The sequence below is a fragment of the Pristiophorus japonicus genome, chromosome 23 (assembly GCF_044704955.1).
Source record: "Pristiophorus japonicus isolate sPriJap1 chromosome 23, sPriJap1.hap1, whole genome shotgun sequence".
In the NCBI taxonomy this organism is placed as follows: domain Eukaryota; kingdom Metazoa; phylum Chordata; class Chondrichthyes; family Pristiophoridae; genus Pristiophorus; species Pristiophorus japonicus.
In genome coordinates, this window is record NC_091999.1 from 6,213,125 (window position 1) to 6,241,049 (window position 27,925).

General features: G+C 54.3%; 1 protein-coding gene across 1 annotated transcript; it reads left to right on the plus strand.

The window, feature by feature from the left end:
- The first annotated feature begins 162 nt into the window (after positions 1-162).
- On the plus strand, positions 163-16,908 carry LOC139235287 (apoptotic chromatin condensation inducer in the nucleus-like). Its single transcript, XM_070866429.1, has 4 exons — positions 163-346; positions 7,954-8,245; positions 10,588-10,688; positions 15,575-16,908. Exons 1-4 carry the CDS (start codon positions 170-172, stop codon positions 15,863-15,865), a joined length of 861 nt encoding a protein of 286 aa, XP_070722530.1. The 5' UTR covers positions 163-169; the 3' UTR covers positions 15,866-16,908.
- Positions 16,909-27,925: the final 11,017 nt, after the last annotated feature.

Here is a 27,925-nt window from a genome sequence, read left to right on the forward strand (position 1 = left end):
GGGTGGGCGGGAAGAGAGTGCAGGAAGGAGGGATACGGGACGGGAGAGATACGGGAACGGGAGAGAGGGAGCGATACGGGACGGGGGAGGGAGGGAGAGAGCGAGACAGGACGAGAGGGAGGGAGAGAGAGAGAGATGGGGAGAGATACAGGACGGGAGAGAGGGAGCGATGGGGGACGGGAGCGAGAGAGCCCTTACAGACGGACCTGCACTCACACTGCTGTTTTGCCCACTCCAGTACACGGCCTTGGAAGAAGCCATTGCCACTCGCAACTCTCTCCATGGTGTGAAGTGGCCCGCCTCCAACCCCAAGTTCCTCTCCGTCGATTACGCCGAGCAGGATGAGGTAAGTGTCGTGTGTTTTTAAACCTCTGCCTCCCCTCCTGTCTGAGGTCACATCTCCACTGCCTCGCCTCGCTTTTCTGAATTGGGACGTGAGGTTGGGGGAGTCTGCACAGAACTGTGCGCCCACTTCTCTGCTGCCTTCACGATCACAACTTCAGAGAGTTTTACTCTGTATCTAACCCCGTGCTGTACCTGCCCTGGGAGTGTTTGATGGGACAGTGTAGAGGGAGCTTTACTCTGTATCTAACCCCCTGTACCTGCCCTGGAAGTGTTTGATGGGACAGCGTAGAGGGAGCTTTACTCTGTATCTAACCCCGTGCTGTACCTGCCCTGGGAGTGTTTGATGGGACAGCGTAGAGGGAGCTTTACTCTGTATCTAACCCCCTGTACCTGCCCTGGGAGTGTTTGATGGGACAGTGTAGAGGGAGCTTTACTCTGTATCTAACCCCGTGCTGTACCTGCCCTGGGAGTGTTTGATGGGACAGCGTAGAGGGAGCTTTACTCTGTATCTAACCCCCTGTACCTGCCCTGGGAGTGTTTGATGGGACAGTGTAGAGGGAGGTTTACTCTGTATCTAACCCCATGCTGCCCCTGCCCTGGGAGTGTTTAATGGGACAGTGTAGAGGGAGCTTTACTCTGTATCTAACCCCATGCTGTACCTGCCCTGGGAGTGTTTGATGGGACAGTGTAGAGGGAGCTTTACTCTGTATCTAACCCCGTGCTGTACCTGCCCTGGGAGTGTTTGATGGGACAGTGTAGAGGGAGCTTTACTCTGTATCTAACCCCCTGTACCTGCCCTGGGAGTGTTTGATGGGACAGTGTAGAGGGAGGTTTACTCTGTATCTAACCCCATGCTGTCCCTGCCCTGGGAGTGTTTAATGGGACAGTGTAGAGGGAGCTTTACTCTGTATCTAACCCCATGCTGTACCTGCCCTGGGAGTGTTTGATGGGACAGAGTAGAGGGAGCTTTACTCTGTTTCTAACCCCCTGTACCTGACCTGGGAGTGTTTGATGGGACAGTGTAGAGGGAGCTTTACTCTGTATCTAACCCCGTGCTGTACCTGCCCTGGGAGTGTTTGATGGGACAGTGTAGAGGGAGCTTTACTCTCTATCTACCCCCGTGCTGCACCTGCCCTGGGAGTGTTTGATGGGACAGTGTCGAGGGAGCTTTACTCTGTATCTAACCCCCTGTACCTGTCCTGGGAGTGTTTGATGGGACAGTGTAGAGGGAGCTTTACTCTGTATCGGACCCCATGCTAAATTAAGTTAATCTAGGGGTTAAGTCATGGCAGGAGCCCTCGGACACATGTTATGCTCCTCCTGTGCTATGTGAGAAGTCAGGGACGCTTCCCGTGTCCCTAACGACGACATATGTGGGAAGTGTATCCGGCTGCAGCTGCTGACAGACAGCATTTCGGCACTGGAGCTGCGGGTGGATGAACTCTGGAGCATCCACGATGCTGAGAATGACGTGAATAGCACGTTTAGCGAGTTGGTCTTACCGCAAGTAAAGGTTACACAGCCAGATAGGGAATGGGTGACCAACAGGAAGAGCAGTGCAAGGAAGGTAGTGCAAGGGGTCCCCTGCGGCCATCTTCCTGCAAAACACATACACAGCTTTGGGTACTGTTGAGGGGGATGACTCATCAGGGGAGGGCAGCAGCAGCCAAGTTCATGGCACCGTGGCTGGCTCTGCTGCACAGGAAAAAAAGTGAGAAAGTGATAGTGATAGGGGATTCAATTGTAAGGGGAATAGATAGACGTTTCTGCGGCCACAACCGAGACTCCAGGATGGTATGTTGCCTCCCTTGTGCAAGGGTCAAGGATGTCTCGGAGCGGGTGCAGGACATTCTGAAATGGGAGGGAGAACAGCCAGTTGTCGTGGTGCATATAGATACCAACGACATAGTTAAAAAACGGGATGAGGTCCTACAAGACGAATTTAGGGAGCTAGGAGCTAAATTAAAAAGTAGGACCTCAAAAGTAGTAATCTCAGGATTGCTACCAATGCCACATGCTAGTCAGAGTAGGAATCGCAGCATCGCTCAGATGAATGCGTGGCTTGAGGAATGGTGCAGAAGAGAGGGATTCAAATTCCTGGCTCATTGGAACCGGTTCTGGGGGAGGTGGGACCAGTACAAACCGGACGGCCTGCACCTGGGCAGGACCAGAACCAATGTCCTAGGGGGAGTGTTTGCTCGTGCTGTTGGGGAGAGGTTAAACTAATATGGCAGGGGGATGGGAACCTATGCAGGGAGACTGAGGGAAGTAGAATGGGGGCAGAAGCAAAAGATTGAAAGAAGAAAAGTAAAAGTGGAGGGCAGAGCAACCCAATGCAAAAAGGACCACATAACAGCAAAATCCTATAGGGGCAAAGGGTGTTAAAAAGACAAGCCTGAAGACTCTGTGCCTCAATTCGAGGAGTATTCGGAATAAGGTGGATGAATTAACTGCACAGATAGCAGTTAATGGATATGATGTAATTGGCATCACGGAGACATGGCTCCAGGGTGACCAAGGCTGGGAACTCAACCTCCAGGGGTATTCAACATTTAGGAAGGGTAGACAGAAAGGAAAAGGAGGCGGGTGGCGTTGCTGGTTAAAGAGGAAATTAATGCAATACTAAGGAGGGACATTAGCCTGGATGCTGTGGAATCTGTATGGGTGGAGCTGCGGAATACCAAAGAGCAGAAAACGCTGGTGGGAGTTGTGTACAGACCACCAAACAGTAGTAGTGAGGTTGGGGACAGCATCAAACAAGAAATTGGGGATGCGTGCAATAAAGGTACAGCAGTTATCATGGGCGACTTTAATCTACATATTGACTGGGCTAACCAAACTGGTAGCAATGTGGTGGAGGAGGATTTCCTGGAATGTATTAGGGATGGTTTTCTAGACCAATATGTCAGCATGGATTTGTGAAAGGGAAATCATGCTTGACAAATCTTCTGGAATTTTTTGAGGATGTTTCCAGTTGAGTGGATAAGGGAGAACCAGTTGATGTGGTATATTTGGACTTTCAGAAGGTGTTCGACAAGGTCCCACACAAGAGATTGATGTGCAAAGTTAGAGCACATGGGATTGGGGGTAGTGTACTGACATGGATTGAGAACTGGTTGTCAGACAGGAAGCAAAGAGTAGGAGTAAATGGGTACTTTTCAGAATGGCAGGCAGTGACTAGTGGGGTACCGCAAGGTTCTGTGCTGGGGCCCCAGCTGTTTACACTGTACATTAATGATTTAGATGAGGGGATTAAATGTAGTATCTCCAAATTTGCGGATGACACTAAGTTGGGTGGCAGTGTGAGCTGCGAGGAGGATGCTGTGAGGCTGCAGAGCGACTTGGATAGGTTAGGTGAATGGGCAAATGCATGGCAGATGAAGTATAATGTGGATAAATGTGAGGTTATCCACTTTGGTGGTAAAAACAGAGAGACAGACTATTATCTGAATGGTGACAGACTAGGAAAAGGGGAGGTGCAAAGAGACCTGGGTGTCATGGTACATCAGTCATTGAAGGTTGGCATGCAGGTGCAGCAGGCGGTTAAGAAAGCAAATGGCATGTTGGCCTTCATAGCAAGGGGATTTGAGTACAGGGGCAGGGAGGTGTTGCTACAGTTGTACAGGGCATTGGTGAGGCCACACCTGGAGTATTGTGTACAGTTTTGGTCTCCTAACCTGAGGAAGGACATTCTTGCTATTGAGGGAGTGCAGCGAAGGTTCACCAGACTGATTCCCGGGATGGCGGGACTGACCTATCAAGAAAGACTGGATCAACTGGGCTTGTATTCACTGGAGTTCAGAAGAATGAGAGGGGACCTCATAGAAACATTTAAAATTCTGACGGGGTTAGACAGGTTAGATGCAGGAAGAATGTTCCCAATGTTGGGGAAGTCCAGAACCAGAGGTCACAGTCTAAGGATAAGGGGTAAGCCATTTAGGACCGAGATGCGGAGGAACTTCTTCACCCAGAGAGTGGTGAACCTGTGGAATTCTCTACCACAGAAAGTTGTTGAGGCCAATTCACTAAATATATTCAAAAAGGAGTTAGATGAGGTCCTTACTACTGGGGGGATCAAGGGGTATGGCGAGAAAGCAGGAATGGGGTACTGAAGTTGAATGTTCAGCCATGAACTCATTGAATGGCGGTGCAGGCTAGAAGGGCCGAATGGCCTACTCCTGCACCTATTTTCTATGTTTCTATGTTTCTATGAACCAACTAGAGGGCTGGCCATCCTAGACAGGGTGATGTGTAATGAGAAAGGACTAATTAACAATCTTGTTGTGCGAGACCCTTTGGGGAAGAGTGACCATAATATGGTGGAATTCTTTATTAAGATGGAGAGTGACACAGTTAATTCAGAGACTAGGGTCCAGAACTTGGGGAAAGGTAACTTCGATGGTATGAGACGTGAATAGGCTTGAATAGACTGGCGAGTGATACTTAAAGGGTTGACGGTGGATAGGCAATGGCAAACATTTAAAGATCATATGGATTAACTTCAACAATTGTACATCTCATAGAAACATAGAAACATAGAAAATAGGTGCAGGAGCAGGCCATTCAGCCCTTCTAGCCTGCACCGCCATTCAACGAGTTCATGGCTGAACATGAAACTTCAGTACCCACTTCCTGCTTTCACGCCATACCCCTTGATCCCCCGAGTAGTAAGGACTTCATCTAACTCCCTTTTGAATATATTTAGTGAATTGGCCTCAACTACTTCCTGTGGTAGAGAATTCCACAGGTTCACCACTCTCTGGGTGAAGAAGTTTCTCCTTATCTCGGTCCTAAATGGCTTACCCCTTATCCTTAGACTGTGACCCCTGGTTCTGGACTTCCCCAACATTGGGAACATTCTTCCTGCATCCAACCTGTCCAAACCCGTCAGAATTTTAAACGTTTCTATGAGGTCCCCTCTCATTCTTCTGAACTCCAGTGAATACAAGCCCAGTTGATTCAGTCTTTCTTGATAGGTCAGTCCCACCATCCCGGGAATCAGTCTGGTGAATCTTCGCTGCACTCCCTCAACAGCAAGTATGTCCTTCCTCAAGTTAGGAGACCAAAACTGTACACAATACTCCAGGTGTGGCCTCACCAAGGCCCTGTACAACTGTAGCAACACCTCCCTGCCCCTGTACTCAAATCCCCTCGCTATGAAGGCCAACATGCCATTTGCTTTCTTAACCGCCTGCTGTACCTGCATGCCAACCTTCAATGACTGATGTACCATGACACCCAGGTCTCGTTGCACCTTCCCTTTTCCTAATCTGTCACCATTCAGATAATAGTCTGTCTCTCTGTTTTTACCACCAAAGTGGATAACCTCACATTTATCCACATTATACTTCATCTGCCACGCATTTGCCCACTCACCTAACCTATCCAAGTCACTCTGTAGCCTCATAGCATCCTCCTCGCAGCTCACACTGCCACCCAACTTAGTGTCATCCGCAAATTTGGAGATACTACATTTAATCCCCTCGTCTAAATCATTAATGTACAATGTAAATCTCTGTCGAGTAAAAATAAAATGGGGAAGGTGGCTCAACTGTGGCTAGGGAAATTAAGGATAGTGTTAAATCCAAGGAAGAGGCATATAAATTGGCCAGAAAAAGCAGCAAACCTGAGGACTGGGAGAATTTTGCAATACAGCAGAGGAGGACAAAGGGTTTAATTCGGAGGGGGAAAATAGAGTACGAGAGGAAGCTTGCTGGGAACATAAAAACTGACTGCAAAAGCTTCTATAGATATGTGAAGAGAAAAAGATTAGTGAAAACAAACGTAGGTCCCTTGCAGTCAGATTCAGGTGAATTTATAATGGGGAACAAAGAAATGGCGGACCAGTTAAACAAATACTTTGGTTCTGTCTTCACGAAGGAAGACACAAATAACCTTCCGGAAATACTAGGGAACCGAGGGTCTAGTGAGAAGGAAGAACTGAAGGATATCCTTATAAAGTGGGAAATTGTGTTAAGGAAATTGATGGGATTGAAGGCCGATAAATCCCCGGGGCCTGATAGTCTGCATCCCAGAGTACTTAACGAAGTGGCCCTAGAAATAGTGGATGCATTGGTGATCATTTTCCAACGGTCTATCGACTCTGGATCAGTTCCCATGGACTGGAGGGTAGCTAATGTAACACCACTTTTTAAAAAAGGAGGGAGAGAGAAAACAGGTAATTATAGACCGGTTAGTCTGACATCAGCAGTGGGGAAAATGTTGGAATCAATTATTGAAGATGAAATAGCAGCACATTTGGAAAGCAGTGACAGGATCGGTCCAAGTCAGCATGGATTTATGAAAGGGAAATCATGCTTGACAAATCTTCTGGAATTTTTTGAGGATGCAACTCGGAGAGTGGACAAGGGAGAACCAGTGGATGTGGTGTATTTGGACTTCCAAAAGGCTTTTGACAAGATCCCACACAAGAGATTGGTGTGCAAAATCAAAGCACATGGTATTGGGGGTAATGTATTGATGTGGATAGAGAACTGGTTGGCAGACAGGAAGCAGAGAGTCGGGATAAACGGGTCCTTTTCAGAATGGCAGACAGTGACTAGTGGAGTGCCGCAGGGCTCAGTGCTGGGACCCCAGCTATTTACAATATACGTCAATGATTTAGATGAAGGAATTGAGTGTAATATCTCCAAGTTTGCAGATGACACTGAGCTGGGTGGCGGTGTGAGCTGTGAGGAGGATGCTAAGAGGCTGCAGGGTGATTTGGACAGGTTAGGTGAGTGGACAAATGCATGGCAGATGCAGTATAATGTGGATAAATGTGAGGTTATCCACTTCAGTGGCAAAAACAGGAAGGCAGAATATTATCTGAATGGCGACAGATTAGGAAAAGGGGAGGTGCAACGAGACCTGGGTGTCATGGTACATCAGTCATTGAAAGTTGTCATGCAGGTACAGCAGAGGGTGAAGAAGGCAAATGGTATGTTGGCCTTCATAGCGAGGGGATTTGAGTATAGGAGCAGGGAGGTCTTGGTGAGGCCTCACCTGGAATATTGTGTACAGTTTTGGTCTCCTAATCTGAGGAAGGACGTTCTTGCTATTGAGGGAGTGCAGCGAAGGTTCACCAGACTGATTCCCGGGATGGCAGGACTGACATATGAAGAAAGACTGGATCGACTGGGCTTATATTCACTGGAATTTAGAAGAATGAGAGGGGATCTCATAGAAACATATAAAATTCTGACGGGACTGGACAGGTTAGATGCGGGAAGAATGTTCCCGATGTTGGGGAAGTCCAGAACCAGGGGTCACAGTCTAAGGATAAGGGGTAAGCCATTTAGGACCGAGATGAGGAGAAACTTCTTCACTCAGAGAGTGGTGAACCTGTGGAATTCTCTACCACAGAGAGTTGTTGAGGCCAGTTCATTGGATATATTCAAGAGGGAGTTAGATGTGGCCCTTACGGCTAAAGGGATCAAGGGGTATGGAGAGAAAGCAGGAAAGGGGTACTGAGGGAATGATCAGCCATGATGTTACTGAATGGCGGAGCAGGCTCGAAGGGCCGAATGGCCGACTCCTGCTCCTATTTCTGATGTTCTTTGCTCTGAATGTAACCCGTGTCTCTCTCTCTCCCCCCCCCCCCAACAGTTGGATTTCCACAAGGGTCTGAAGCTGGACAAGCCGGCGGAGCAGAAGATGGAGGAGCCACGGGCGGACTCCCGGGACCACGAGCGGGCGGCCCGGGACCAGTGGGCGGAGCGGGAGCGGGAGATGGAGCGGCGGGAACGCACCCGATCCGAGCGGGAGTGGGACCGTGACAAGGTCAAGGAGTACGAGACCAAGGAGGGCGCCAAGGCCCGATCCCGCTCCCGCTCGCGCTCCCGGGACCGTCGCCGCAAGGAACGCGCCAAGTCCAAGGAGAAGCGGAGCGAGAAGAAAGGTGAGGGGCGCTCCGAGTCAGCCCGCAGCCTCGCCCTCCCTGTCGCTGTCTCACCGAGGGAGCCTCGCCCGAGACACTCCCTGTCGCTCTCACCGAGGGAGCCTCGCCCGAGACACTCCCTGTCGCTGTCTCACCGAGGGAGCCTCGCCCTCGCTGTCGCTCGCGCACCCAAAGTCGTTCATTCATTCAGTCACAGGCAGTCCCTCGGAATGGAGGAAGACTTGCTTCCACTCTAAAAGTGAGTTCTCGGGTGGCTGAACAGTCCAATACGGGAACCACAGTCCCTGTCACAGGTGGGACAGACAGTGGTTGAGGGAAGGGGAGGGTGGGACTGGTTTGCCGCACGCTCCTTCCGCTGCCTGCGCTTGGTTTCTGCACGCTCTCGGCGACGAGACTCGAGGTGCTCAGCGCCCTCCCGGATGCACTTCCTCCACTGAGTGGCGGGACTGGTCTTTGGGCCCAGGGACTCCCAGGTGTCGGTGGGGGATGTTGCACTTTATCAGGGTGGGCTTTGAGGGTGGTCCCTTGTAACGTTTCCTCTGCCCACCTTTGGCCCGTTTGCCGTGAAGGAGTTCCCGAGTAGAGCGCTCGCTCTGGGAGTCTCGTGTCTGGGGACATGCGGACAATGTGGCCCTGCCCAGCGGAGCTGGTCGAGTGTGTGGTCAGTGCTTCGATGCTGGGGATGTTGGGCCTGGTCGAGGACGCTAACGTTGGTGCGTCTGTCCTCCCGGGGGATTTGCAGGATCTTGCAGTAGTATTTCTCCAGAGTCGTACAACACTGGAGGAGACCTTTGCACTCTTCCTACCTGTGCCAGCTTTTGAACAAGCTGTCTGATTGCTCCCTCTCCCCTGTTCTTCCAGCAGCACCCTGCAAACCTTTCCCCGTCAGGTATTGAAGAAGCCGCTCCCACTGCCCTTCCAGACAGTGCATTCGAGATCCCTCCATGGCCCTCGCCCCCCTCGATATCTCTCCAATCTCCTCCAGCCCTTACACCCCTCCCTATCTATAACCTCCTCCAGCCCTTACACCCCTCCCTATCTCTGTAACCCCCTCCATCCCCTACACCCCTCCCTATCTCTGTAACCCCCTCCATCCCCTACACCCCTCCCTATCTCTCCAATCTCCTCCAGCCACTACATCCCTCCCTATCTATAACCTCCTCCAGCCACTACATCCCTCCCTATCTCTCCAATCTCCTCCAGCCCCTACACCCCTCCCTATCTATAACCTCCTCCAGCCACTACATCCCTCCCTATCTCTCCAATCTCCTCCAGCCCCTACACCCCTCCCTATCTCTCCAATCTCTTCCAGCCTCTACACCCCTCCCTATCTCTCCAATCTCCTCCAGCCCCTACACCCCTCCCTATCTCTCCAATCTCCTCCAGCCACTACATCCCTCCCTATCTCTGTCACCTCCTCCAGCCCCTACACCCCTCCCTATCTCTCCAATCTCCTCCAGCCCTTACACCCCTCCCTATCTCTGTAACCTCCTCTAGCCCCTACACCCCTCCCTATCTCTGTAACCCCCTCCCTATCTCTGTAACCCCCTCCATCCCCTACACCCCTCCCTATCTCTGTAACCCCCTCCAGCCCCTACACCCCTCCCTATCTCTGTAACCTGCTCCAGCCCCTACACCCCTCCCTATCTCTGTAACCTCCTCCAGCCCCTACACCCCTCCCTATCTCTGTAACCTCCTCCAGCCCCTACACCCCTCCCTATCTCTGTAACCTCCTCCAGCCCCTACACCCCTCCCTATCTCTGTAACCTCCTCCAGCCCCTACACCCCTCCCTATCTCTGTAACCCCCTCCATCCCCTACACCCCTCCCTATCTCTGTAACTCCCCTCCAGCCCCTACACCCCTCCCTATCTCTGTAACCTCCTCCAGCCCCTACACCCCTCCCTATCTCTGTAACCCCCCTCCAGCCCCTACATCCCTCCCTATCTCTGTAATCTCCTCCAGCCCCACACCCCCCCGAGATGTCTGCACTCCTCTAATTCTGCCCCCCTGACCATCCCTGATTATAATCGCTCCACCATCGGTGGCCGTGCCTTCTGTTGCCTGGGCCCCAAGCTCTGGAACTCCCTCCCTAAACCTCTCCGCCTCTCTCCCTCTCTCTCACCCTTCACGACATTCCCCTTTGACCCACAACATTAACTCTGCTTCCTCTGCACAGACTCTTCCTGACCTGCTGAGATTTCCAACATTGTCTTGTCTTTATTCCAGGTTGCAACATCTGCAGTGTTGTGCCTTGGTGTGAGTGTTGCGCAGTGGGTGATGTGACCACGTTCTAAGACTGCAGCACAGCCCAGTTAACCCCTTTTATTTGTCTGTTCCGCAGAAAAAGTCCAGGAGGAACCTCCCGCCAAACTGCTGGATGACTTGTTCCGTAAAACCAAGGGCGCTCCCTGTATCTACTGGCTCCCCTTGACCGACGAACAGGTGAGGGACGGGGAGAGGGGGGCACACCCTGTATCTACTGGCTCTCTCTGCGCGCGCGCGCTCTCCCTGGCTCTCTCTGCGCGCGCGCGCTCTCCCTGGCTCTCTCTGCGCGCGCGCGCTCTCCCTGGCTCTCTCTGCGCGCGCGCGCTCTCCCTGGCTCTCTCTGCGCGCGCGCGCTCTCCCTGGCTCTCTCTGCGCGCGCGCGCTCTCCCTGGCTCTCTCTGCGCGCGCGCGCTCTCCCTGGCTCTCTCTGCGCGCGCGCGCTCTCCCTGGCTCTCTCTGCGCGCGCGCGCTCTCCCTGGCTCTCTCTGCGCGCGCGCGCTCTCCCTGGCTCTCTCTGCGCGCGCGCGCTCTCCCTGGCTCTCTCTGCGCGCGCGCGCTCTCCCTGGCTCTCTCTGCGCGAGCGCGCTCTCCCTGGCTCTCTCTGCGCGCGCGCGCTCTCCCCGGCTCTCTCTGCGCGAGCGCGCTCTCCCCGGCTCTCTCTGCGCGCGCGCTCTCCCCGGCTCTCTCTGCGCGCGCGCTCTCTCTGCGCGCGCGCTCTCTCTGGCTCTCTCTCGCTCTCTCTGCGCGCGCGCTCTCTCTGCGCGCGCGCTCTCTCTCGCTCTCTCTGCGCGCGCGCTCTCTCTGCGCGCGCGCGCTCTCTGGGTCTCTCTGCGCGCGCGCTCTCTCTCGCTCTCTCTGCGCGCGCGCTCTCTCTGGCTCTCTCTGCGCGCGCGCTCTCTCTCGCTCTCTCTCGCTCTCTCTGGCACTCTCTGTGCGCGCGCGCGCGCGCTCTCTCTGGCTCTCTCTCGCTCTCTCTGCGTGCGCGCTCTCTCGCTCTCTCTGCGCGCGCACTCTCTCTGGCTCTCTCTGTGCGCGCGCGCGCGCTCTATGGCTCTCGCGCTCTCTGGCTCTCTCTGCGCGCGCGCTCTCTGGCTCTCTCTGCGCGCGCGCGCTCTCTCGCTCTCTCTGCGCGCGCGCTCTCTCCGGCTCACTCTGTGCGCTCTCGCTCTCTCTGGCTCTCTCTCTGCGCGCGCGCTCTCTCTGGCTCTCTCTGCGCGCGCGCGCGCTCTCTCTGGCTCTCTCTGCGCGCGCTCTCTCTCTCGCTCTCTCTGCGCGCGCGCGCTCTCTCTCGCTCTCTCTGGCTCTCTCTGCGCGCGCGCTCTCTCTGGCTCTCTCTGTGCGCACGCGCGCGCTCTCTGGCTCTCTCTGCGCGCGCGCTCTCTCTGGCTCTCTCTGCGCGCGCGCGCTCTCTCTCGCTCTCTCTGCGCGTGCGCTCTCTCTCGCTCTCTCTGCGCGCGCGCTCTCTCTGGCTTTCTCTGCGCGCGCGCGCTCTCTGGCTCTCTCTCGCTCTCTCTGGCACTATCTGCGCGCGCGCGCTCTCTCTGGCTCACTCTGCGCGCGCGCTCTCTCTGGCTCTCTCTGCGCGCGCGCTCTCTCTGGCTCTCTCTGCGCGCGCGCTCTCTCTGGCTCTCTCTGCGCGCGCACGCTCTCTGGCTCTCTCTGCGCGCGCGCTCTCTCTCGCTCTCTCTGGCACTCTCTGCGCGCGCGCGCTCTCTCTGGCTCTCTCTGCGTGTGCGCTCTCTCTCGCGCTCTCTGGCTCTCTCTGCGCGCGCGCTCTCTGGCTCTCTCTGCGCGCGCGCTCTCTCTGGCTCTCTCTGCGCGCGCGCTCTCTCTGCGCGCGCGCTCTCTCTCGCTCTCTCTGCGCGCGCGCTCTCTGGCTCTCTCTGCGCGCGCGCTCTCTCTCGCGCTCTCTGGCTTTCTCGCGCTCTCTGGCTCTCTCTGCGCGCGCGCGCTCTCTCTGGCTCTCTCTGCGCGCGCGCTCTCTCTCGCGCTCTCTGGCTCTCTGCGCGCGCTCTCTGGCTCTCTCTGCGCGCGCGCTCTCTCTCGCGCTCTCTGGCTCTCTCTGCGCGCGCGCTCTCTCTCGCGCTCTCTGGCTCTCTCTGCGCGCGCGCGCTCTCTCTGGCTCTCTCTGCGCGCGCGCTCTCTCTCGCGCTCTCTGGCTCTCTCTGCGCGCGCGCTCTCTGGCTCTCTCTGCGCGCGCGCTCTCTCTCGCGCTCTCTGGCTCTCTCTGCGCGCGCGCTCTCTCTCGCGCTCTCTGGCTCTCTCTGCGCGCGCGCTCTCTCTCGCGCTCTCTGGCTCTCTCTGCGCGCGCGCTCTCTCTCGCGCTCTCTGGCTCTCTCTGTGCGCGCGCGCGCGCTCTCTCTCGCGCTCTCTGGCTCTCTCTGCGCGCGCGCTCTCTCTCGCTCTCTCTGCGCGCGCGCTCTCTCTCGCTCTCTCTGCGCGCGCGCTCTCTCTGGCTCTCTCTGCGCGCGCGCTCTCTCTCGCGCTCTCTGGCTCTCTCTGCCCGCGCGCTCTCTCTCGCGCTCTCTGGCTCTCTCTGCGCGCGCGCTCTCTCTCGCGCTCTCTGGCTCTCTCTGCGCGCGCGCTCTCTCTCGCTCTCTCTGCGCGCGCGCTCTCTCTCGCTCTCTCTGCGCGCGCGCTCTCTCTGCGCGCGCGCTCTCTCTCGCGCTCTCTGGCTCTCTCTCGCGCTCTCTGGCTCTCTCTGCGCGCGCGCGCTCTCTCTGGCTCTCTCTGCGCGCGCGCTCTCTCTCGCACTCTCTGGCTCTCTGCGCGCGCGCTCTCTCTCGCGCTCTCTGGCTCTCTCTGCGCTCGCGCTCTCTGGCTCTCTCTGCGCGCGCGCTCTCTCTCGCGCTCTCTGGCTCTCTCTGCGCGCGCGCTCTCTCTCGCGCTCTCTGGCTCTCTCTGCGCGCGCGCTCTCTCTCGCGCTCTCTGGCTCTCTCTGCGCGCGTGCTCTCTCTCGCTCTCTCTGCGCGCGCGCTCTCTCTCGCTCTCTATGCGCGTGCGCTCTCTCTGGCTCTCTGCGCGCGCGCTCTCTCTGGCTCTCTGCGCGCGCGCTCTCTCTGGCTCTCTGCGCGCGCGCTCTCTCTCGCGCTCTCTGGCTCTCTCTGCGCGCGCGCTCTCTCTGGCTATCTCTGCGCGCGCGCTCTCTCTCGCGCTCTCTGGCTCTCTCTGCGCGCGCGCGCTCTCTGGCTCTCTCTGCGCGCGTGCTCTCTCGCGCGCTCTCTGGCTCTCTCTGCGCGCGCGCTCTCTCGCGCGCTCTCTGGCTCTCTCTGCGCGCGCGCTCTCTCTCGCGCTCTCTGGCTCTCTCTGCGCGCGCGCGCTCTCTGGCTCTCTCTCTCGCTCTCTCTCGCTCTCTCTGGCACTCTCTCTGCGCGCGCGCTCTCTCTGGCTCTCTCTGCGCGCGCACTCTCTCTGGCTCTCTCTGCGCGCGCGCGCTCTCTGGCTCTCTCTGCGCGCGCGCTCTCTCTCGCGCTCTCTGGCTCTCTCTGCGCGCGCGCTCTCTGGCTCTCTCTGCGCGCGCGCGCTCTCTCTGGCTCTCTCTGCGTGCGCGCGCTCTCTGGCTCTCTCTGCGCCCGCGCGCTCTCTCTGGCTCTCTGCGCTGGCTCTCTCTGGCTCTCTCTGCGCGCGCGCACTCTCTGGCTCTCTCTGTGTGTGCGCGCGCGCGCGCGCTCTCTGGCTCTCTCCGCGCGCGCTCTCTCTCGCGCTCTCTGGCTCTCTCTCGCGCTCTCTGGCTCTCTCTGCGCGCGCGCTCTCTCGCGCTCTCTGGCTCTCTCTCGCGCTCTCTGGCTCTCTCTGCGCGCGCGCTCTCTCTCGCGCTCTCTGGCTCTCTCTCGCGCTCTCTGGCTCTCTCTGCGCACGCGCTCTCTCTCGCGCTCTCTGGTTCTCTCTGCGCGCGCTCTCTCTCGCGCTCTCTGGCTCTCTCTCGCGCTCTCTGGCTCTCTCTGCGCGCGCGCTCTCTCTTGCGCTCTCTGGTTCTCTCTGCGCGCGCTCTCTCTCGCGCTCTCTGGCTCTCTCTCGCGCTCTCTGGCTCTCTCTGCGCGCGCGCTCTCTCTCGCGCTCTCTGGTTCTCTCTGCGCGCGCTCTCTCTCGCGCTCTCTGGCTCTCTCTGCGCGCGCGCTCTCTCTCGCGCTCTCTGGCTCTCTGCGCGCGCGCGCGCTCTCTGGCTCTCTCTGCGCCCGCGCTCTCTCTCGCGCTCTCTGGCTCTCTCTGCGCCCGCGCTCTCTCTCGCGCTCTCTGGCTCTCTCTGCGCGCGCGCTCTCTCTCGCGCTCTCTGGCTCTCTGCGCGCGCGCGCGCTCTCTGGCTCTCTCTGCGCCCGCGCTCTTTCTCGCGCTCTCTGGCTCTCTCTGCGCCCGCGCTCTCTCTCGCGCTCTCTGGCTCTCTCCGCGCGCGCTCTCTCTCGCGCTCTCTGGCTCTCTCTGCGCGCGCGCTCTCTCTCGCGCTCTCTGGCTCTCTCTGCGCGCGCGCTCTCTCTCGCGCTCTCTGGCTCTCTCTCTGGCTCTCTCTGCGCGCGCGATCTCTCTCGCGCTCTCTGGCTCTCTCTGCGCCCGCGCTCTTTCTCGCGCTCTCTGGCTCTCTCTGCGCCCGCGCTCTCTCTCGCGCTCTCTGGCTCTCTCCGCGCGCGCTCTCTCTCGCGCTCTCTGGCTCTCTCTGCGCGCGCGCTCTCTCTCGCGCTCTCTGGCTCTCTCTGCGCGCGCGCTCTCTCTCGCGCTCTCTGGCTCTCTCTGCGCGCGCGCTCTCTCTCGCGCTCTCTGGCTCTCTCTCTGGCTCTCTCTGCGCGCGCGCTCTCTCTCGCGCTCTCTGGCTCTCTCTGCGCGCGCGCGCTCTCTCTCGCGCTCTCTGGCTCTCTCTGCGCGTGCTCTCTCTCGCGCTCTCTCTGCGCGCGCCCGCGCTCTCTCTCAGTATAAATCCACCCGATCTATGTAGGACTAACAACCCCCCCCCCAACCAAAGGGCCATTTGCGTCGGCACAATCTGAGACCGTTAAACCCGTGCGCGATTTGACGACTCTACACAGACGCTCACGCAGTTTAGCCAGACCCCCCCTCGTTGTGTCGCCCCGCAGATCGTGCAGAAGGAGGCGGACCGGGCGGACCGGGCCCGCGAGCGAGAGAAGCGGCGGAAGGAGCAGGAGGACGAGGAGCGCAAGCGCGAGGAGGAGCGCAAGCAGCGGGCCAAGGAGCGGGAGAAGGAGCGCGAGAAGGTGGCCGAGCGCAGCAGGGAGCTGGAGCGAAAGCGGGACCACAGCCGGGATCGGGATCGGGGGCGGGAGCGGGAACGGGAGCGCCGGGACGGCAAGCGCCGGTCCCGGAGCCGCAGCCACAGCACGTCGACCCGCGAGCGGAGCAGGCGTTGACGGCCCACCCCTCCCCCCCCCCCCCCCCAGCGGACGGGGAACGCGCGAGTCCCTCGCCCGCGGGAAGCGAGGGGTCGGGGACGGGTGGGGTGGGGGGGGGGAGGGTTTAAAACGGAGAAACTGACCCGGAAGGAAAACGGGGAGGAGGAGGGGGGGGGGGGGAGCAAGGGTCAAATCGAAGCCAGGACCCTCCCCTCCCCTCCCTCCCCCGCCCTTGCCTCGCGCTGGAGGGGGAGGGGCACTGGCCCACTCCCTCGCCAGCTGTAGACGATAGTCCGGGTCCCTCGGACGCCGTTTAGCGAAATGTATTTCCTGCCCCTCGTGTGTTGCGTGCGTGTTTTATTTTTTTAAATGTGAAACGTGTTGTCACTCCCCGTCCCCTCCGCCGAACCCTCGCCACGGGGTCGTCTGGGGGAGGGGGGGGAGGGGAGGGGAGGGGGGTTCAGAGTTGGCGCGCGTGCGGGGGGTCAAAGGTCGACTCCTATGCCCTGCCCCCCCCCCCTCCCTCGCGCGCTGATTGCTTCGTGGATTCTCTCCCTCCTTCCCTCTCTCCTCGGTCACTGCGCGCGGGAGCTGGTCTGGTCTCTGCTGTGGGGTGGGGAGAGGGTGACGTGTCTCTCGCTCCCCCAAAGTCAGCGGGGCTGCAGCACAGCGCTCAGAATCGCCGTTATCGGATGACCCTTTCGCAAAGGTTGGCAACGCCATTGTGGGAGGGGGGGTGGGGGGGTTGCGGGGGAGAGAGAGAGAAGGTTGTTTGATTCCCTGCTACTCGTGGGGGGGGCAGAGGGGGCCTTCTCCCCCTCGGTCTCGGGGCCTCTCTTATTTCAGGAGCTTCCGAGACAGTGCGAGGCCTTAAGTCCGCGCTCGCTCCCCGTCCCGTCCTCCACGGGAAACCCAATATTCCCCCACAGCGAGCGGCCCCATTCCAAATGGGACTTTCCCCTCTCTTTTTTTCCCCCATCCCCACCTTCCCCGGACTACTCCTTTTACTTTTGTTTTTATTTTCTGCCTTTTGTCGATGAATAAAATCAGCCGTTAGTTTACCCGCCTGTGGACTCGAACTTTGTCGGGGTGCGTGGGGGTGTGGGGTAGGCTTGTCTGAAGGGAGGTGGGGCCTGGCTCGTTACTGACTCGCGCACTTTCTCGCCTGCTCCCGGGCTCCCTGAGCTCTGCAAAAGGACACAAGACAGGCTCAGTGAGTGAGCAAAAATTTTGGCAGGCGGAGTATAACGTGGGGAAAGTGCGAGGTCATGCACTTCGGCAGAAAAAAAAGATCAAAGAGCAAGTTATTATTTAAATGGAGAAAGATTGCAAAGTGCCGCAGTACAGCGGGACCTGGGGGTTACTTGTGCATGAAACACAAGAGGTTAGTCTGCAGGTACAGCAAGTGATCAGGAAGGCCAATGGTATCTTGGCCTTTATTGCAAAGGGGATGGAGTATAAAAGCAGGGAAATCTTGCTCCAGTTATACAGGGTATTGGTGAGGCCACACCTGGAGTACTGCGTGCAGTTTTGGTTTCCATATTTACGAAAGGAGATACTTGCTTTGGAGGCAGTTCAGAGAAGGTTCACTCGGTTGATTCCGGAGATGAGGGGGTTGACTTATGAGGAAAGGTTGAGGAGGTTGGGCCTCTGCTCATTGGAATTCAGAAGAATGAGAGGTGATCTTATCGAAACGTATAAGATTACGAGGGGGCTCGACAAGGTGGATGCAGAGAGGATGTTTCCACTGATGGGGGAGACTAGAACTAGGGGGCATGGTCTTAGAATAAGGGGCCGCCCATTTAAAACTGAGATGAGGAGGAATTTCTTCTCTCAGAGGGTTGTAAATCTGTGGAATTCTCTGCCCCAGAGAGCTGTGGAGGCTGGGTCATTGAATATATTTAAGGTGGAGATAGACAGATTTTTGAGCGATAAGGGAGTGAAGGGTTATGGGGAGCGGGCTGGGAAGTGGAGCTGAGTCCATGATCGGATCAGCCATGATCGTATTAAATGCCGGAGCAGGCTCGAGGGGCCGAATGGCCGACTCCTGCTCCTATTTCTTATGCGAACTCGACACGTCTCCCCAAAGCGTTTTTGCTTTTCACACGGACTGGGAGGCGCGGTAGAGCTCGAACTCCGAAGGCCGCGAGTTTATGTGGGCTGGTTTTCTGGGAGGACGCGAGAGCGGGCCATCCTGGATTGAGTGGTTCAGGCGCGTTACTGTGTCTCGCGGTAGGGGAGCACCGAAATAACTGTGGCCGCAGTGTGACTGAACTGGGGGTGAAGGTGGCGTCTCAACGCTTGATTTTAAATTTAGCTCAGGGCTGACGTTGTCGGGGTGATCAGAGTACTCGCGGATCGAACTGGGGCTCAGTGCTGGGTACCTTGCTTTTTGTGGTGTATGTCAATAATTTAGACTTGGAATGTTTGGGGTATGATTAAGAAGTTTGCAGATGATAAAATCGGCCGTGTGGTTGATAATGAAGAAAGCTGCGGACTGCAGGAAGATATCGATCGACTGGTCGGGTGGGCAGAGCAGTGGCAAATGGAGTTTAATCCGGAGAAGTGTGAGGTAACATTTGGGGAGAGCTAACAAGGCAAGGGAATACACATTAAATGGTAGGACACTGAGAAGTGTAGAGGAACAGAGGGACCTGGGAGGGCAGGTCCACAGATCCCTGAAGGTAGCAGGCCAGGTGGATAAGGTGGTTAAGAAGGCAGACGGAATACTTGCCTTTATTGGCCGAGGCATAGAATACAAGAGCAGGAAGGGTTATGCTTGAACTGTATAAAACACTGGTTAGGCCACAGCTGGAGTACTGCGTGCAGGTCTGGTCACCACATTACAGGAAGGATGTGATTGCACTGGAAGAGTAAAAAGGAAGAGAGCAGTTAAATTAAACGATGGTCCCTTAGAAGATGAGACCGGGGAATTAATAATGGAGAACAGGGAAATGGCAGAGACGTTGAACAAATAATTTGTAGAAGACTAAAAGAATACCAAAAATGGATATCAAGGGGCTATTGTGGCGGGAGGTAAGAGTTAGAACAATCACTGTCACTAGAGAAAAAGTACTGGGAAAACTAATGGGACTAAAGGTGGACAAGTCCCCTGGACCTGATGGCCTGCATCCTCGGGACTTAAGAGAAGTGGCTGCAGGGATAGTGGATGCATTGGTTGTAATCTACCAAAATTCCCTGGATTCTGGGGAGGTCCCAGCAGATTGGAAAACTGCAAATGTAACGCCCCTATTTAAGAAAGGAGGAAACGAGAGACCAGTTAGCCTAACATCTGTGGTTGGGAAAATGCTGGAGTCCATTATTAAGAAAGCAGTAGCAGGACATTTGGAAAAGCATAATTCAATCAAGCAGAGTCGGCATGGATTTATGAAAGGGGAAATCATGTTTGACAAATTTGCTGGAATTCTTTGAGGATGTAACGAACAGGATGGATAAAGGGGAACCAGTGGGTGTGGTGTATTTGGACTTCCAGAAGACATTTGACAAGGTGCCACATAAAAGGTTATTGCACAAGATAAAAGTTCACGGGGGTTGGGGGTAATATATTAGCATGGATAGAGGATTGGCGAACTAACAGAGAACAGAGAGTCGGGATAAATGGTTCATTCTCTGGTTGGCAAACAGTAACTAGTGGGGTGCCGCAGGGATCAGTGCTGGTACCCAACTATTTCCAGTTTAAATGACTTGGATTAAGGGACCGAGTGTAATGTAGCTAAATTTGCTGACGATACAAAGATGGGTGGGAAATCAACGTGTGAGGAGGACACAAATAATCTGCCAAGGGATATAGACAGGCTCAGTGAGTGGGCAAACATTTGGCAAATGGAGTACAATGTGAGGTAATGCATTTTGGTGGGATGAATTAAAAAAACAAATTATAATTTAAATGGGGAGCGATTACAAAATGCTGCAGTACAGAGGGACCTGGGGGTCCTTGTGCATGAACCTCAAAAAGTTAGCGTGCAGGTATATTAGGACGGCAAATGAAATGTTGGCCTTTATTGCAAAGGGGGATGGAGTATAAAAGCAGGGAAGTCCTGCTACAACTGTACAGGGTATTAGTACAACTGTACAGGGTATTGGTGAGGCCACACCTGGAGTACTGCGTGCAGTTTTTGATTCTATATTTACGAAAGGATATACTTGCTTTGGCGGCAGTTCAGGGATGGTTCACTCGGTTGATTCCTGAGACGAGGGGGTTGACTCATTGAAGTTTAGCAGACTGAGAGGTGATCTTATTGAAACTTGGCGACGTTACACTCGGTCCCTTCATCCAAGTCGTTAATGTCGATTGTAAATAGTTGAGGGCCCAGCACTGATCCCTGCGGCACCCCACTAGTTACTGTTTGCCAACCCGAGAATGACCCATTTATCCCGACTCTGTTTTCTGTTAGTTGGCCAATCCTCTATCCATGCTAATATATTACCCCCCAACCCCGTGCGCTCTTAATCCTGTCTACTACTGCTTCTATTTCTTATGTCAGGATGGTGTGTAACTTGCAGGTGGCGGGTTTGGGAGGTGTTGCCGAAGAAGCCTTGGCGAGTTGCCGCGGTGCATCTTGTACACACTGCAGCCACGGTGCGCCGGTGGTGGAGGGAGTGAGTGTTGAAGGTGGTGGGTAACGTGTCGATCGAGCGGCCTGCTTTGTCCTGGATGGTGTCGAGCTTCTCGAGTGTTGCTGGAGCTGCAACTCATCCAGGCAAAGTGGGGAGAGTTCCATCACACTCCTGACTTGTGCCTTGTAGACGGTGGGAAGGCTTTGGGGAGTCAGGAGGTGAGACACTCGCAGAATACCCAGCCTCTGACCTGCTCTTGTGGCCACAGTATTTATGTGTCTGGTCCAGTTAAGTTTCTGGTCAGTGGTGACCCCCAGGATGTTGATGGCGGGGGATTTGGCCATGGGAATGCCGCTGAATGTCACGGGCCGGTGGTTAGACACTCGCTTGTTGGAGATGGCCATTGCCCGGCGCTTGTGTGGTGCGAATGTTACTTGCCACTTATCAGCCCAAGCCCGAATGTCGCCCAGGTCTTGCTGCACGCGGGCACGGATTGCTGCATTTAATTATCGATCAACAAGGGGAAGGAGAGATGGAATAATACTAAAGCGGCAAGAACAGCAGAAGCAACAGCAAAGGGAAAGATCGCAGGTGGTAACCAGCAAAAGACTTGTGACAGATAGCAGGGGCAACGCTGAAGGTTTTTACAAGTATATTCAGAGCGATGGGCGTCCATTAAGAACAGCCGCGGGCGAGGCTGCAATCGGAAATCAGGCTTGTCGCTACACTCACTCACAAACTACTCACTGTCGGTCTTCACAGTGGAGGATGAGGATATTTTTATTGGTTCCTGGGATGTGGGCGTCGCTGGCAAGGCCGGCATTTATTGCCCGTCCCTAATTGCCCCTCGAGAAGGTGGTGGTGAGCCGCCTTCTTGAACCGCTGCAGTCCGTGTGGTGAAGGGGCTCCCTCTGGAGCTTGGGCCGTAGGTGGCCTTGACTGCGGTGAAGAATCCTCAGCGGTTGTTGGATCTCCTGTGCTTTCTCCATCTGCCACCTGTTCTTTAGGCCCCCCCCCTAAAGGTTTTTTGTTGGACCTGAGCCTCGAGCCGTCTGTAATGTTGTTTTGCAGCTCCCGAGTTGGGCTGTTGCTTGAGGCCCAGAAATGCTCTGCGCTTGCAATCTATTAGTTCTTCGATCTCCTGACCAAATTTCATCAAACCAGTCCTGATGTTTTCTGGTCGAGTGACCAAGTTTCTCTTCACAGGCACTGGTTATCGAGGCCTGGAGGGCAAACCAGATGGCTCAGAGACATGGACCATGTACAGTAGGCACCTCAAGTCGCTGGAGAAATACCACCAACGCTGCCTCCGCCAGATCCTGCAAATCCCCCGGGAGGACAGACGCACCAACGTTGGCGTCCTCGACCAGGCCAACATCCCCAACATCGAAGCACTGACCACACACTCGACCAGCTCCGCTGGGCAGGGCCACATTGTCCGCATGGCCCCCAGACACCAGACTCCCAAAGCAAATGCTTTATGCGGAGCTCCTTCACGGCAAATGAGCCAAAGGTGGGCCAGAGGAAACGTTACAAGGGACCACCCTCAAAGCCTCCCTGGTAAAGTGCAACATCCCCCACCGACACCTGGGAGATCCCTGGCCGCAGACCGCCCGAGGTGGAGAAAGTGCATCCGGGAGGGCGCTGAGCACCTCGAGTCTCAACGCAAAGAGCGTGAAGAGGCCGAGAGCGCAGGCAGCGGAAGGAGGGCGCGGCAAACCAGCCTCACCCACCCCTCCCCTCGACCAATGTCTGTCCCACCTGTAACAGGGTCCGTGGCTCTCGTATCGGGCTGTTCAGCCACCAGAGAACTCACTTTGGGAGTGGAAGCGAGTGTTCCTCGATTCCGAGGGACTGCCGATGATGATGATGAAGGTGTTCCACAGTGCTGACTTTGTCGTTGTGGTTTGGTATAACCGAGTGTCTCGCAGGGCCATTTCAGAGGGCACATAGAGTCAGCATAGCTGTGGGTCTGGAGTCACCAATCGGCCAGACCAGGTAAGGACGGCAGATTTCCTTCCCTAAAGGACATTAGTGAACCAGATGGATTTTTACGACAATCCGGTGGTTACATGGTCACCATCACTGATACTAGCTTTTTATTCCCAGATTTATTTTAATTGAATTCTATACTCTCTGGAGTTTAAAAGAATGAGAGGGGATCTCATTGAAACATACAGAATTCTTACAGGGAAGATGCAGGGAGGGTGTTTCCCCCCCCCGGGCTGGGGAGTCGAGAACCAGGGGTCACACAGTCTCAGGATAAGAGGTCGGCCATTGAGGACTGAGATGAGGAGAAACTTCTTCACTCAGAGGGTGGTGAATCTTTGGAATTCTCTGCCCCACAGAGCTGTGGAGGCTCAGTCCTTGAGTATATTAAAGACCGAGATGGATAGATTTTTCGATATTAAAGGAATCAAGGGATAGGACAGCGCAGGAAAGTGGGGTTGAGGTCAAAGATCAGCCATGATCGTATTAAATGGCGGAGCAGGCTCGAGGGGCCGAATGGCCGACTCCTGCTCCTGGTTCTTACGTTCTTAACCAAGTGACCCTTCATTGCACAGCCTCTAATCTTGAATATTGTGTGCAGTTTTGGTCTCCTAATCTGAGGAAGGACGTTCTTGCTATTGAGGGAGTGCAGCGAAGGTTCACCAGACTGATTCCCGGGATGGCAGGACTGACATATGAGGAGAGACTGGATCGACTGTCGACTGGGCCTGTATTCACTGGAGTGTAGAAAGATGAGAGGGGATCTCATAGAAACATATAAAATTCTGACGGGACTGGACAGGTTAGATGCAGGAAGAATGTTCCCGATGTTGGGGAAGTCCAGAACCAGGGGTCACAGTCTAAGGATAAGGGGTAAGCCATTTAGGACCGAGATGAGAAACTTCTTCACCCAGAGAGTGGTGAACCTGTGGAATTCTCTACCACAGAAAGTTGTTGAGGCCAATTCACTAAATATATTCAAAAGGGAGTTAGATGTGGCCCTTACAGCTAAAGGGATTAGGAGGTATGGAGAGAAAGCAGGAATGGGATACTGAAGTTGCATGATCAGCCATGATCATATTGAATGGTGGTGCAGGCTCGAAGGGCCGAATGGCCTGCTCCTGCATCTATTTTCTATGTTTCCAATAGATCCTTAGGTAAGATAAGATAACGAGGGAGCTCGACAAGGTGGATGCAGAGAGGATATTTCCACTCAGAGGAAACTAAAACTAGGGGACATGGTCTCAGAAGAAGGGGCCGCCCATTTAAAACTGAGATGAGGAGGAATTTCTTCTCTCGGAGGGTTGTAAATCTGTGGAATTCTCGGCCCCAGAGAGCTGTGGAGGCTGGGTCATTGAATATATTTAAGGCGGAGATAGACAGATTTTTGAGCGATAAGGGAGTGAAGGGTTATGGGGAGCAGGCGGGGAAGTGGAGCTGAGTCCATGATCGGATCAACCATGATCATATTAAATGGCGGAGCAGGCTCGAGGGGCCGAATGGCCGACTCCTGCTCCTATTTCTTATATAAGGAGACCAAAACTGTGCACAGTATTCAAGGTGTGGTCTCACCAGAACCCTGTAGCAAGACTTCTTCACTCTTATATTCCAACCCCCTTGCAGTAAAGGCCAATATACCATTTGCCTTGCTAATTGCTTGCTGTACCTGCATACTAATTTAGATGTCCTGCACAAGGACATCTAAATCTCTGAACACCAACATTTAATAGATTCTCACCATTTAAGAAATAATTCTTTTTCTATTCCGACTAAAGAAATAATTCTTTTTCTATTCCGACTAAAGTGGAAAAACCTCATTTCGCCGAATTATACTCCTTTGTTGCCCATTGGGGACAGAGTAATTTGAGCATTTGGACAAATAGCAGCCGATGTGTGATGGTTAAGTGAAGTCTAGCTAACCAAGTTGAATATTTTGAGGATGTAACGAACAGGATGGATAAGGGGGAACCAGTGGATGTGGTGTATTTAGATTTCCAGAAGGCATTTGACAAGGTGCCACATAAAAGGTTATGCACAAGATAAAAGTTCACGGGGTTGGGGGTAATATATTAGCGTGGATAGAGGATTGGCGAACTAACAGAGAACAGAGAGTCGGGATAAATGGTTCATTCTCTGGTTGGCAACCAGTAACTAGTGGGGGTGCCCCAGGGATCAGTGCTGGTACCCAACTATTTACAATCTATATTAACGACTTGGAAGAAGGGACTGAGTGTAACGTAGCCAAGTTTGCTGATGATACAAAGATGGGAGGAAAAGCAATGTGTGAGGAGTACACAAAAAATCTGCAAAAGGACATAGACAGGCTAAGTGAGTGGGCAAAAATTTGGCAGATGGAGTATAATGTGGGGAAGTGTGAGGTCATGCACTTTGGCAGAAAAAAAATCAAAGAGCAAGTTATTATTTAAATGGAGAAAGATTGCAAAGTGCCGCAGTACAGCGGGACCTGGGGGTTACTTGTGCATGAAACACAAAAGATTAGTCTGCAGGTACAGCAAGTGATCAGGAAGGCCAATGGTATCTTGGTCTTTATTGCAAAGGGGATGGAGTATAAAAGCAGGGAAGTCTTGCTCCAGTTATACAGGGTATTGGTGAGGCCACACCTGGAGTACTGCGTGCAGTTTTGGTTTCCGTATTTACGAAAGGATATACTTGCTTTGGAGGCAGTTCAGAGAAGGTTCACTCGGTTGATTCCGGGGATGAGGGGGTTGACTTATGAGGAAAGGTTGAGCAGGTTGGGCCTCTACTCATTGGAGTTCAGAAGAATGAGAGGTGATCTTATCGAAACGTATCAGATTACGAGGGGGCTCGACAAGGTGGATGCAGAGAGGATGTTCTCACTGATGAGGGAGACTAGAACTAGGGGGCATGGTCTTAGAATAAGGGGCCGCCCATTTAAAACTGAGATGAGGAGGAATTTCTTCTCTCAGAGGGTTGTAAATCTGTGGAATTCTCTGCCCCAGAGAGCTGTGGAGGCTGGGTCATTGTCTATTTCTGTCTTAAATTTATTCAGTTTCTTAAACAATAAGGGAATAACGGGTTATGGGGAGCGGGCAGGGAAGTGGAGCTGAGTCCATGATCGGATCAGCCATGATCGTATTAAATGGCGGAGCAGGCTCGAGGGGCCGAATGGCCGACTCCTGCTCCTATTTCTTGTGTTCTTACGGTAGATAAGGGTATGCCCATGGATGTTATTTATATTGACTTCCAGAAGGCATTCAATATTGTTCCAAGTGAGACTGTTAACACAAATGAGAACACGTGGATTGTGACTGTATTGATAAATGACCTGGGTAAAGGAATAGCGAGCCGTATATCCAGGTTTGCCGACGATACAAAGTTAGGAGGCCCAGTAAATAGTGCAAATGGCAGCAAAGGGACATCGATAGATTCAGGGAGTGGGCCAAACTCTGGCAGATGCAGTTCAATGCTGGAAGGTGTGAGATCATCGACATTGCTCCTGAGGAAGGGCGATTGGTGTATTTTCTATATGATCGAGAGAAAACTGTTTCCAATGGCAGTAACCAGAGCAGCAAAATATTGTGTTCAGTTTTGGTCTCCTAATCTGAGGAAGGACATTCTTGCTATTGAGGGAGTGCAGCGAAGGTTCACCAGACTGATTCCCGGGATGGCAGGACTGACATATGAAGAAAGACTGGATTGACTAGGCTTATATTCACTGCAGTTTAGAAGGATGAGAGGGGATCTCATAGAAACATATAAAATTCTGACGGGACTGGACAGGTTAGATGCAGGAAGAATGTTCCCGATGTTGGGGAAGTCCAGAACCAGGGGTCACAGTCTAAGGATAACGGGTAAGCCATTTAGGACTGAGATGAGAAACGTCTTCACTCAGAGAGTTGTTAACCTGTGGAATTCCCTACCACAGAGAGTTGTTGAGACCAGTTCATTGGATATATTCAAAAGGGAGTTGGATGTGGCCCTTACGGCTAAAGGGATCAAGGGGTATGGAGAGAAAGCAGGAAAGGGATACTGAGGGAATGATCAGCCATGATCTTATTGAATGGTGGTGCAGGCTCGAAGAGACGAATGGCCTACTCCTGCACCTATTTTCTATGTTTCCAAAAGACCCAGAGGTGACACGGGGAAACATTACTTCACACAGCACGTTGCCGCGGTCTGGAATGAGCGGCCTGAAAGATTCCAGTGTCTTTCAGAGGAGAATGGGATAAATACTTGGAAGGGGAAGAAATTTACAGGGCCATGGGAAAAGAGCAGGGGGGTGTGATTAATTGGAGAGCTCACCCAAAGAGTAGGTACAGGCTCGAGGGGCTGAATGGGCCTCCTCCTGTTCCTGTGTAACAGGCTCGAGGGGCCGAATGGACCTCCTCCTGTTCCTGTGTAACAGGCTCGAGGGGCCGAATGGACCTCCTCCTGTTCCTGTGTAACAGGCTCGAGGGGCTGAGTGGGCCTCCTCCTGTTCCTGTGTAACAGGCTCGAGGGGCTGAGTGGGCCTCCTCCTGTTCCTGTGTAACAGGCTCGAGGGGCTGAATGGGCCTCCTCCTGTTCCTGTGTAACAGGCTCGAGGGGCTGAATGGGCCTCCTCCTGTTCCTGTGTAACAGGCTCGAGGGGCTGAATGGGCCTCCTCCTGTTCCTGTATTGGATTCTGTCACTCCATCGCCTGGACTGTGGATGTTTTGACTATTCAACCAGTTGGTGGCAGTGTTGGCTAAAACATTATCCCTTTGTCTCATAATTCCCCTAAACAAAAGTCCCTTCAAACTCTGCAACACTTAATCCACGCCCGCTCTCTCCCCATAGCTCTGTATCAATCCCCAAACTAATCCCATTGCCCTGCTCTCTCCCCATAGCTCTATCAATCCCCAAACTAATCCCACTGCCCTGCTCTCTCCCCATAGCTCTGTATCAATCTCCAAACTAATCCCACTGCCCCGCTCTCTCCCCATAACCCTGTATCAATCCCAAATTAATCCCACTGCCCTGCTCTCGCCCCATTGCCCTGCTCTCTCCCCATAGCCCTGTATCAATCCCCAAACTAATCCCACTGCCCCGCTCTCTCCCCATAGTCCTGTATCAATCTCCAAACTAATCCCACTGCCCCGCTCTCTCCCCATAGCCCTGTATCAATCCCCAAACTAATCCCACTGCCCCGCTCTCTCCCCATAGCCCTGTATCAATCCCCAAACTAATCCCACTGCCCTGCTCTCTCCCCATAGCCCTGTATCAATCCCCAAACTAATCCCACTGCCCCGCTCTCTCCCCATGGCCCTGTATCAGTCCCAAACTAATCCCACTGCCCCGCTCTCTCCCCATAGCCCTGTATCCATCCCCAAACTAATCCCACTGCCCCGCTCTCTCCCCATAGCCCTGTATCAATCCCAAACTAATCCCACTACCCCGCTCTCTCCCCGTAGCCCTGTATCAATCCCCAAACGAATCCCACTTGTGATGCGATGTAAAACTGAGGCCGTGCCTGCTCTGTTTGTGGTGGGATACAGAGATGGCGTGAG